Consider the following 12,363-nt stretch of genomic DNA (forward strand, 5'->3'; position numbering starts at 1 on the left):
TGAAGAAAGAGACTGACAACTCCAGAATTAAACAAGTGTAAGGGAACTTAGGGACAGAAGCAGACTCAGTGTGGCTCAGTGGTTGAGTGTCAACCTATGAACCAGGAAATCACCATTCCATTCCCAATTAGGGCACATGCCTGGGTTGCCCGCTCGATCCCCAGCAGGGGGTGTGTGGAAGGCAGCAGATCAATGATTCTCTCATCATTGATGTTTCTATCTCTGTCTCCCTTCTTCTCTGATATCAATACACACACACACACACACACACACACACACACACACACACACACACTAGAGGCCCGGTGCACGAATTCATGCACCAGTCGGGTGCCTCAGCCTGGCCTGCGGGATCAGGCTGAAACCGGCTCCCTGACATCCCCAGAGGGGTCCCAGATTGTGAGAGGGCAAAGGCCAGGCTGAGGGACCCCACTGGTGCACGATTGGGGCCGGGGAGGGACACAGGAGATTGGCCAGCCGGGGAGGGACCACGGGAGGGCTCCAGGGCATGTCCGGCCCATCTCGCTCAGTCCTGATCGGCTGGACTCCAGCAGCAAGCTAACCTACCGGTCAGAGCATCTGCCCCCCCTAGTGTTCAGTGCACATCATAGCAACTGGTTGACCGGTCAACTGTCTGCCCCCTGGTGGTCAGTGCACATCATAGTGAGCAGTTGAGCAGCCTTACCATATCATTAGCATATTATGCTTTGATTGGTTGAACGGCCGACCGGGTGACCAGACACTTAGCATATTAGGCTTTTATTATATAGGATTTTTAAAAAGAAGCAAACTGTGGGACAGCAAGAAAGTAAATTTTCATAGAAAGTACTTACTAAAGAGCTCTTTTGTACAATCAAGCTAATTCTATTCTGTAAGACTACATGGGTTATATGGAGCAGATGTGCTGAGAGCCTACTATATTCCCGGTACTTTGTCTTAGCTGGATGTTATAAGGTGGTAAATTTCTGAGTAAATGTAACAAAACTGGAGAGTGGGCATTCCCTCATTTGAGGAGGAAGGGTTATCCATGATTCTCAAACTTGTTTGCACCTTAGGGTCTAATTTAGTTGGTTTGAAGTAGAGCCTAGGCATCAGGATTTTATCAAAGCTCCCAGCTATTTATAATGGGCAGGTTTGAAAAATATTAGGCTAAATGACTACTGATCTAAACGTAAATTAAATGAGAAATTAAAAATGAGAGGAAGGTAAATGGGAGTTAAATATTGATTACATATTATATGCCAGGAATTGTGGTTGGCATTTTTACACTCTAACCTTTATTAACAACTAGAGGCCCAATACACAAAATTCGTGCACGGGTAGGGTTCTTAGGCCTGGCCAGCGATCAGGGCCAATCAGGTTCCCACCTCCCTGCCTCCCCACCTCCTCGCCTCCTCCTTTCCTTGCTCCCTCCATGCCCCGCCACTGGTCGCCCGCCATGTTCTGCGCTGCCCCCTGGTGGTCAGCACACATCATAGCGAGCGACCGAACTCCCAGTCTCCTGGTGAAACTCCTGAGGGGATACTTTGCATATTAGCCTTTTATATATATATAGACTAGAGGCCAGGTGCATGAAATTTGTGCACTCGGGGTGGGGGGTTGTCTCTCAGCCTGGCCTGTGCCCTCTTGCAGTCCAGGAGCCCTCCGGATATCTGACAGATGGCTTGGGGAACGGGCCTAAGCCATCAGTCGGAAATCCTTAGCGCTGCTGCAGAGGCAGGAGAGGCTCCCGCCACCGCTGCTGCGCTCACCAACCGTGAACCCAGCTTCTGGCTGAGTGGCACTCCCCCTGTGGGAGCGCAGTGACCACCAGAGGGCATCTCCTGGCGGTCAGTGTGCATCATAGCAACCGGTCATTCCGCTGTTTTGTCAATTTGCATATTAGCCTTTTATTATATAGGATGTTAGTACTTTGAATCTTTTAGCACAGTGCCTGGCACATAGCAAAGCTCCCACGTTTGTTATCATCATCTTAAAACATTATAACGCATTCTCCAAATACAACCTAGGAGAATATCAACTTATAAAATAGATATTATTATCCCTGCATTGTGAACAAGGAAACTGAGACTCAGAGAAGTATTTATTTTGCCTAATGTACTTGGGGAAAGATTCTAAAACTGTGATTTAATCCCAACTTAAAGCTAGTGTGTTTTCCCTGTCTCTTCAGGCCAGTAGAAAGACATCTGGGTATTTATAATAATTAGCAGCTTATTTAACTGACCGTTTTCATTATTTTTTAACTTTTTTCAAAAAATATGTTTTCTTTATGGATTTTAGAGAGAAAAACAGAGGCCCCTTTTCATTTTTAATAGAACCGTTTCTTCCTGGCCTGTTCTCAAGAAAGTTACATTAAATGCAAGTACTGAGAACATGAAGCCAAAAAGTAGACATTGTTTTCCTAATTTGATCTGATGGAAATTCTTCGGTGGGTCTTAACAAATTCTGAGGTCAAAGGAAATGGATCAAGGTGGCCCTTCAGGACAAAACAAAGCACTTCAATCAAACATGGAATTAATAATTAATACTAACTAATAAAGATTATATCTATTATTTCTATACAGTCTAGGCACTTCAATTATAAATTAACATGGAGAGAGAAGTTGGCCCTGAGGGGATGGTCCTCCTCTTGACCACATAAATCCCATTTTCTTGTGCATGTGACTGGTTGGAGTATGTGATTTGCTCGAGAAAACATCCGAGGAGTGATATTCCCCCAATGAGATAGAGTTCTTAAAGAGCAAGGACAATATCTACATTCCATATAATCCTTAATATAGTATCCAATACAAAATAATAATTGCTGTTGCAGCAATTAGCACGCTAATTTTTAACAATCAAATATGCTTCTTCAAGTGGTGAGCATTGCATTGACTTGATATAATGCTAGATTCAGATTTTTTTTTTCTGTTGCTGGCTAACAGCTAAAACTTGCAGCCCATGTAACATACACAAAATGATATATTTAACACATTGTATACGGGAAACATATTTATACGTTTTACATTGACTGGTAAACACAATTTCCAGTGAGTTTTCCAGTATTTGTCTGTTTAAAATTTAAGAAAAATAATTCAGTATACATTTTATAGTAAATCACAAAAAGTTTCATTGAAAAAAAATATGTAAAACTAAAGTTATCATAATTTTACTGAACGTTGCCATTTGCACAAAAAATTAGCAAAAACGGCCCACATACAATGTGTTAATGACTGAAATTACTTTTATTTTCTGAGCTTCATGTAAATCTGTAAGCCAAAAAGTACACAGTATTTTATTCTAGAAAAATATGAAGCTATAGGTCCTAAATATCACTAGAGACTGAACCAATATAACCATCAGTGCCAATTTGGCACCCAGATCTACCTTATATCCAGAAAAATAGTTTTACACAGTACGTTTTGCAAAGTATTGGATATATCTTAGAACAAGATTATAAAAGGCATTTCATTTCATTATCCTTTTTACCCACTGGCCTCTAGTTATAATTTATCCAACTTGAATTTAAACTAGATAAGCCTTGTCCTAAAGTCACAAAAATTTCATGGGGAGAAAGAATAACGTTTAATTTTTAGATATTTTTATATACTTTGAGATACTCAAGAAGTCTAGACCCATGCTGTCCCATGTAATTTAAAATTTTACCAGTAGCCACATTTAAAAAATGGAGAAATTAACTTATAATGCATTTTACTTAACCCAGTGTATCAAAAATATTATTTCAAATGCAATCAACATAAAAACTTAAGATAATTTACATTTCTTCCAAACCACGTCTATGAAATCCAGGGTGTATATTATACTTACAGCGGATCTCAATTTGGACTAGCCACAATTAAAGTGCTCAATAGCCATTGATGGCTCGTGGCTACTGTATTGGACAGCACATGTCTAGAGTGTAACAACCTTCAATCTCCAGGTGAATAGTCACCTTAAGATGTACAAAAACAAAGTACATAAAAGTTGATCCAAAGTTGATGCTCTGTTAAGATGGCAAGTGAAAAGTTAATAAATGTTAGTGTTTGGATTTTTTCTAATTTTTGCTTTTATTTAATAAAGGCCTTGTAAATTTTTTGACATAAATTTTACAAATACCTTGAAAACCATTTTCTTCTTTTCATTACCTCATCAAGTCTTTCTGGGTCAAGTATGTCAAACTCAAAGGCTAACACAAGCCAAGTAAATAAGGTTTAAGCTTATGTGAACCACAAAAAAACAAAAGCTTCAATTTTCATGGAAACACAGGTTTATTTAGATATTTAAATAAACAGTTTTATTTAGCTGAATGCAAAGGGCTGAAATAAATGAGTAATCGTTAACATAAAACAATAGAACATTTTAATAAAAATTAAATTTTTCTTGAACATTAACTTACCAGACACTGAATAACTACACAAATAAGTATAACACAAATAAACCTATTTTTCTTGTTCTCTGAAAGCGAAATATTTCCTGTTGCACACACCATAAGTCAGTGCAAGACAAATGACGTGGCAATCAGCTGCTAAAATATTCGCTAGTATTAGTGGAGAGAAATGGCATACGGGAAAAGTATGTAACAGGATTAGAGTAGTCAGTCATTAGTGAACGTTGTAGTTCGTTATTAATAATTATGCATAACAGGATATTGTATAAATTAACAAACTTTTATTAAAACATTCCTTACATACCATTATATTGGCTGGGCCACAGAAGTATTCCTTGTGGGCCACATGCGGCCTGCCAGCCTCGTTTGACATGCTTGGTTGGGTACTAGGTTGTTTCTTTTCTCCATTTGTTATTTTGTCATCCAGTATTTATCTGGTGACAACTATGTACATTCAGCTAGATGCAGTGACAAAGGTAAAAACATCCTTTTCCATCTCTGCTTTCACAAAACTTCCAAACCAGAAAGGGACAGTGAAAGACATGGAAATAAATCTTTGTCACTCTGCCAATTATTTGTTTCCATATCAGTCTTTCCCCAGTTCTTTAACAATAAATGGAATGCATTCTCTCTTCTTACACTTGTTATCTTCCTGGGGCCTGACAGGTGCCTTAACAAATGTTCATGGAATTCAATAAAATGAATTACTGTGTTATTTTCTAGAACAGAGACTCCTACAAAGTACACCAAGTACATAAAAAAGAGTTCCATCTTCCCTAAGGGGAACAGAAAAAGTGTAAAACAGAAGAGTTATTTTTGACAGGCCTTGAAAGATCTGACAGAGATAGAAGGTGGTGAGGTTTGAAGAACAAACAAATTTCTACAGCTGAGAAAGTATGGGATAGAAGAGTATATCACTTATGATAAGAATTCTCTGAATGTGTGCTTATTAAATGCACAAATGACTAAAACTAGCCTGAATGACCTGAAACTATTATCTATATAGACAAAAATGGAAGCTTTAAGTGAAGGTTGGAGTGGAGTAGGGGTGCTGCACAAAGTGTATGGGGAAAAACTGACATCATGAATAAGCAGTTGCAATTGTTGACATTTTAAAGTAAACAAAAGGAACATCCCTTCCTACCTTTCAAGGTGTAGTAGTGTGCCATATTTTATTTACTTTTGGATAATGCCTGTTGTATTCATTTAAGAGCTTTATTAAATTCCATAATCTGTTATCTCTAATAATTTCTTCAAGCATGTTTGTTGACAGGGTGAAAAATAGGAACTCTTAACAGAGAAACATACTTTTATTTTCCATCATGCATATATGTTAATGGTACACTTCCAATGACAGAGCAATCTCCCAAGTACTTAAGCTAAATTGTTAATAAGTTGTTACCAGTGCAAATTATCAAGCAAGACAATCAAGCCACACTGTTTTTGCAGGTTATTTTTCCATGAAGACAATAATTTCCAAAGTCTTAATAATCTGACAAGATCAAGTTATTTATATTTCTAAGAATGCAGTTTTGACAGAAACAAGAACAAGTTGAAAACCATTAGGAATATTCATTTCAGTCTCTACATCGTACTGTACTGGAAAGATTGTTATTTTTCTAAATGTTCCCAAACAAAAGCAAAGAAAGCTTGTATAACTCAATTTTCCTAGTAAGCAGAAACAGAAAATAACAGGCTTTTACTAAGTATTAGTGAAGTAAAGGACACAGTATTAATCTACATAAATTAAGTCAAATGAAAACGAGAAAATACCCAAAGTTGTATTTCTTTAAATAACTCTTCTCACCCTTGCCAGTGTGGTTCAGTGATGAGAGCGTTGGCCCAAGCACTGAAGTGTTGTCAATTTGATTCCTGGTCAAGGTCAAGGGCATGCACCTCCGTTGCAGGTTTGATGCCTGCCCTGGTTGGGGTGTGTGCAGGAGGCAACCAATCGATGTCTCTCTCATGGATGTTTCTTTCACACCCCTCTTCCTCCCTCCCACTCTCTCTAAAAATCAATGGAAAAATTATCGTTGGGTGAGGATTAACATAAAAAAATCCTGGCCAGTGTGTGCAGTGATTAGAGCACTGACCCACTACACCAAAGGGTTGTGGGTTCAATCCCCAGTCAAGAAAACATACCTGGATTGCAGATTCATTCCCGGCCCTGGTCAGTCAGGACATGTGAGGAGGCAACCAGTCGAAGTGTCCCTGGAAATCATGGAGAGCCAAATTAACTAAAAGATCTGGCTTTTGCAGATGTTTCTAAGCTTTGTTTTTCTTTGAGATAAGGGACACACAGAGAGAAAGTGTACTGCTATCCTGACAATTACTTCAGGATGAGGAAAGAAGGTACAAAGAGGTACCTAAGTTTTGTGTGAATTCACTAGTTGGTGCTGAGAAAGCCTGGACACCATCCTTATACTTGTCATGAGGACAAGATCTAAACTGTCACCTCAACCACTTCCCTGAAGTAGGGCTATTGGGTGATGGGGATCAAGGGAAGAGGGGGTGAGGAACTAAGATGCCTTTTGGGTAGAGGAATGGAAAGGCTGGAAAGGAAATTTGTGCTAGCAGGAAACTTATGTCCACCACCAGTTCTGGAGATTCTGGTTCACCAGAAATCAGAGGAGCTGACAATGGTCTGGAAGATGTTCATCGAGTAGGCAGCAGGCTAACAGGAGTGGGCACAACCAGAGGTGCAAGGGGAGCAATGGAGTCACATAAGTCACAAAGACCAAGTGGCCCACTGCTGCTCTCCAGTGTCTCTGGTTGCTTTATTTTCTGCAAAAGTCCACAGGCTATATGCCTGCCCTGCAGAGCAGAGTGGGTAGAACAGGCCTCTAGACAAAGCTAGAATCCCAGGTGGTAAGAACCACCACACCAGAGGCCCTGGAAACAAAGAGTCCAAACAGTGCAGAAAAAGGCAGTGAAATTTACAGCATATTTACTTGGCTCAGCAGTAGTGTGAGTCATGGCCTTGCAGAATGTGACAGTAATGCAGAACAGCATGAAGGTTGCATATCAGTGGAAAAGTCAGGCTGTGTAGAAGTGGAGAAGCATGGCCATGAAGGTCTCAATCTTGAGGTTGAATAAACAAATGTCCAGAGGAAAAAGGTCTTAGAAATGTCAGGGGAAAAAACAGTAGAAGGTATACCCTTTTCCGTTGCTCAAAGCACAGATTTCAGCAAGCAGTCAGGGGACCTTGTGCAGAGGTAGTCCCAAGGACAAACTTTAACCAGACTGGAACCCAAACGGCCTGGGGATCTCCACTGGTTCCCTTAGCGGGCGCCGTCTGGCTCTACGGACTCCTTCCCGCAGCAGGTAGTACTGCAGCGGGTTTGGCCACAGGTCCTCTTTGATGATCTCGGCAATCTTGTCAGACTCTGGAAGGCTGTGGTCTGAAAACCAGGTGAAGAAATTGCAGACGACGTCCTGGTTTCTGCGAATGAAGGACTGGGGTTCGTGACCCCGACGCCACACGATGGGAGTGGAGAGAGATACTACGCGGCCGGAAGCTCTGACCTCGTACTCCTTGACGATCAGCTTGTTTCTGAAGAAGGGGTTTCTTCGGAAGAAGAACTTGAACTTGCAGCCAGTTCTCGGGTGTCTGAATTCCTTCACTTCCAAATGGGTGACGTATCTTAACATCTCGGCATCCTGGCCCCTGATCATGGGGGACAACTGGGGGTGGTTCCGGAAGGCGGTGACCCAGAAGCCCGGGATATTCTGAATGATGTAGTTCCGGCGCTCCAGGTAGTGCCGGCGCATCCGCCCGAACTTCTGCTCCAGCTGCTGGAAGGCCCGGTCAGCCTGGGCATTCACCGTGTCCAGTTCCTGCTGGATGGCCTCCAGGGGGTTCATGCGGAGGTTCACGCGGAAATTCACGTTCAGGGGCCGGCGCCGTGGTCCCTCCATCACCTCCGCCACCGCTCTGTTTGCCTCCGCCACCGCTCTGTTTGCCTCCGCCATTTCTACTTCTTCGCCTACTGGCTTCTCCTCCACCTCCACCTCCTGCTCCATTACTCTCTCCTCCTCCTTTCCTTCCTTTTCCACCATCGCCTCATCCGCGGCCTTCGCCTCGGCCACCACTTCAGCCCCCGGCCTCTCGGCGCCGGCGCCGCGCAGCTCCCCAGGCCGACAGCTATTGTTCAGGCCGCGGTCGGTTGCCATGGCCACAGACTCGGCCACCGGGGCCCCGGCGGGGGGCGGGGCCTGTTCTAGCTCCGCTTCAGGCGCCCCGAAACTGCGACCCCCACCGACTCCGAACTGGGGGGCATGGCCGCAGGCCGCAGGGTCGTGCGAGGCTCCCTCCTCCTCTGGAAGCTGGGCCCGTGGGGGCGCGACGGCCTCCAAGCTTCCCTCCCCCGACTCCGCCATCACCTGTGCCGCCTCGGTTTCCTCACGGAGCTTCGGGCCCTGGTGTGGGTCGGCGGGTCCGGTGGCACCGTCGGGAGCATCGGGGCTGCAGGGCTGGAGGAGAGGAGCCCCCTCGGCCCCATCCAGGCCGCTCATGGTGGTGGTCGTAGCAGCCAGACCAACCGTAAACTAGCAACCGCTTTCCTCACAGAAGCCGCGGGCGGTGTGAAGCGGAGTCTAGCGCCGCCCACTCTCCGGTCTCGTCTCGCGAGGGTCTCCGTGAGGGTGACGTCACAGCGGCGGAGCTCACCGCGCGACTTCGCTGCGCCTGTGATTGGTGCGGCTGTTGCCAGGTGCGAGCGCGTTCCCCGTCTCACTGACAGGAAGTGTATCGGTTGGCGCGATAAATTGACTTACACGTAAATAAATGTACCAGGGACTCGGAGACCGACGGCGCTGAGGGCCCTCCCCACAATGCACCTGGAACCTGCCTCCAGCACATACGCTGGGGTAATTGTAGGGGCCACAGTGCTGCACTGCATACTTTGTATAAACACACGTTTCTCTGGTTTTCGGTATTTCTTAGGCAGGAAGGTAAGTCTGTTCCCTGTTACTCCATCATGTCCGAAAGCAAAAATCTTCTCTGTATTTTTAAACCAGGTTGAATCGCAGATTGTTTCCCTTTTCTCAAAGGAGAAGTGACATGAAAATATCAATACCCGCCTGTAACATCACTGGGAGCACAGGCCACTCGGTGATGCATATGACTCCTTGCTCATCCTAAATGTATAATCTGCATCGAAGAACTTGTGCTGCGTAATGTCTGCAAGAATTAAGCCAGGATCAGTTTGCTAAGTCTTGCTCAATGGCCCCTCACTGTAGAAAATAGAAAAGCTATTTCCAGCCCCATAAATGACTAATCTGTTCACAAATTTAGTTCTGCAAGAAGATAAGACCGTTTGGCTGTAATGAAGTGTGTAATCATGGCAGTCAGCTCATAGAGTTCCTTTAAGAGTTTTATGCCATTGTCTCTGGTGGTTTTATTTTCAGATTGTTGACTTGTGAGGAAAACCAGTGTTAGAGATTCCCAAGGCCTCAGAGAAAGACCACCTGCCACCATTTTAGGAAGAAAAGCCAGTTAAAATGGATAACCAAAATGGTCTTAAAGTAGAAAACAAACTTTCAGAATGCCAACATGCAGTTAGTTGAAGTGTAAAAGAGGCAAACACTTTTTTAAAATATATTTTATTGATTTTTTACAGAGAGGAAGGGAGAGGGATAGAGAGTTAGAAACATCGATGAGAGAGAAACATCGATCAGCTGCCTCCTGCACACTCCCTCCTGTGGATGTGCCCACAACCAAGGTACATGCCCTTGACCGGAATCGAACCTGGGACCTTTCAGTCCGCAGGCCGGCGCTCTATGCACTGAGCCAAACCGGTCAGGGCCGAACACTTTTTTCCTATTTTCTTTGCTTTCTATGGTAGGCTGAGTAATGGCTCCCAGAGATTTCCAACTGCTAATCTTTAGAGCCCATGAATGTGTTTTCTACCTGGTAAAGCGACTTTGCAGATATGATTAGCTTAAGGGTCTGGAGATGGATGATTATCGTGGATTATCTGGGTGGACCCTGTGTCCATATAAAAAGGAGGTAAGAGTGTCAGTCTGAGAACAGATGATGACCAAAGCAAAGGTGAGAGAGAGAGAGAGAGAGAGAGAGAGAGAGAGAGAGAGAGAGAGAAGGGAGAGATTTGAAAATACTATGCTGCTGGCTCTGAAGATGGAGGAAGGAACCAGGATCCAAGAATAAAATGCAGCCTCTAGATAGAAGCTGGAAAGGTAAGGAAACAGATTCTCCCAAAGAGCCTGCAAAAGAAAGCAGCTCTGCGGTACCTTGATTTTATGATGCCTAACCTCCAGCACTGTAGGATAATTACTTTGTGCCGGTTTAAGTTATTAAGTTTGTGGTAATTGTTACAGAAGTAATATGAGATGAATACTCCTTGAGTTGAGATTGTGTATTGCATCTATGTGTGCCTCCAGTTTTTCCTAGTAGCAACCCCTTCACCCTGTGAGGTCCTGCCCAACAACTTGATTTATCATATTTTGAGTTTCTTTTTGGTTACCGAGACCAGAAATTTACTTATGCAATATACAGAAAGACAAATTTAAAGCCAAAATCTACCACAAAACATTTTTAACACATTTCATACCGCTCAGGAGTGTTCTCGTTTTTCACGCCCATGGAAAAAGGAGCGAATCAAGATACTTATGTAAATTTTGTTTGGTCCCTCTTCATAGAGGAAAATGTTTTACGCAGTACCATACGTTAAAAAAGTACTAGGAACTTTAATTGTTTAATTGTTTTTGTAAATAGAAATGTTATAATTATTGAAAAACAACACCTAAAGTGCATTATGATGATTTAAATAACGTGCAGTTTGCCCAAAAACGTGCGGTCCCTGGCGTATGTCTTAGAGATTTCTATGCAGTACGCAATGTGTTAAGAAGACCTCAGGAACTTAGGTTTTTGTTTACCACTGTTTACCTAGTGCCTAGCACACTGCACAGCGTTGCATAGGTTATTAGAATTTTAATAAAGGAACAAATGAATAGTGTGCCGTGCCAGCTCAGTCAAGGGTTGGGTGAGCCTGAAGGGGGGCCGCGAAAGACAAAGAGAATAAGCCGGGTCTAGGACTCTAGGTGGATCTCCTGTGCCTGGCTGAGGCCACAGAGAGAGACCCAGACAGCAAGCTGAGCCTTTATTTTATGGCCAGAGGTAAACAAGGTAGTGGTCACCATAGTTACAATGTTCTTGTGAGCTTCACTTGTTTTGGCAGCACTTGCCGCACCTCCCACAGCCCATTAGCTACCCAGATAAGATCTAGGGAGCCTCAGAAGGTCAAGATTAATTATGCTAAGAGGGCTTTGCCCCCTAAGCTGGGACTTGTTTGTGGCTGTGCCAACCGGTTCAGTCCAGAGGCTTAACCCTATAGCTGCTCCCTACAGAATAGAATACAGTTTCTCCTGCCTGCAGCTTGGTGCTTGTAGAGGTAAGGGGCATTCAGATTTCCTCCCTGCCAGCCACCAGGAAACCAGAGGGCTTCTCTATCTCCAGGAAGAAAGTCCTAGTATATATGCATCAGAGACTATGGAAGCATTAAAAAAAAAACAATAGGAAAAAACAGTTTTGTTTTGCAAATAATTTACATTTGTGTGGTCACACTGTATGACAAGCTCTGGATGGACCGACATATTTAGGTGAGTTTACATAGCAAAGCCTCAAACTACCAACACTGTATTTCCGATTCTTTAATGCTCCCTGAACAAGCCAAGGTAATGATTCCAGGCCTTAACTTCATTTCTCTCTGCAAGAAATGGATATAGATCCTGTGATGCATGGCTGAAATTACTTTTGTATAGATAAGAATGAATAATGGAGCACAGCTGGTGTGACTCAGTTCATCGTCTGGTGCACCGAGATGTAGCAGGTTTGATTTCCAGTCAGAGCACATGCCCAGGGTGTAAGTGTAATTTCCCCAGCAGGGGCCATGCAGGAGGCAGCCAATCAATGTTTCTCATTGATGTTTCTATCTCTCCCTCTCTCTTCCTGTCTCTCTAAAATCAATAAAAACATA

At 43.4% G+C, this 12,363-nt stretch overlaps 1 protein-coding gene across 1 annotated transcript; it reads right to left on the minus strand.

Moving 5' to 3' along the window:
* Positions 1–5,657: 5,657 nt before the first annotated feature.
* TSPYL1 (TSPY like 1) lies at positions 5,658–8,962 on the minus strand. Its single transcript, XM_006089170.3, has one exon. The coding sequence runs from the start codon at positions 8,879–8,881 to the stop codon at positions 7,601–7,603; it is 1,281 nt and encodes a 426-aa protein (XP_006089232.1). The 5' UTR covers positions 8,882–8,962; the 3' UTR covers positions 5,658–7,600.
* Positions 8,963–12,363: the final 3,401 nt, after the last annotated feature.

The sequence above is a fragment of the Myotis lucifugus genome, unplaced genomic scaffold (assembly GCF_000147115.1).
Source record: "Myotis lucifugus unplaced genomic scaffold, Myoluc2.0 scaffold_57, whole genome shotgun sequence".
NCBI lineage: Eukaryota > Metazoa > Chordata > Mammalia > Chiroptera > Vespertilionidae > Myotis > Myotis lucifugus.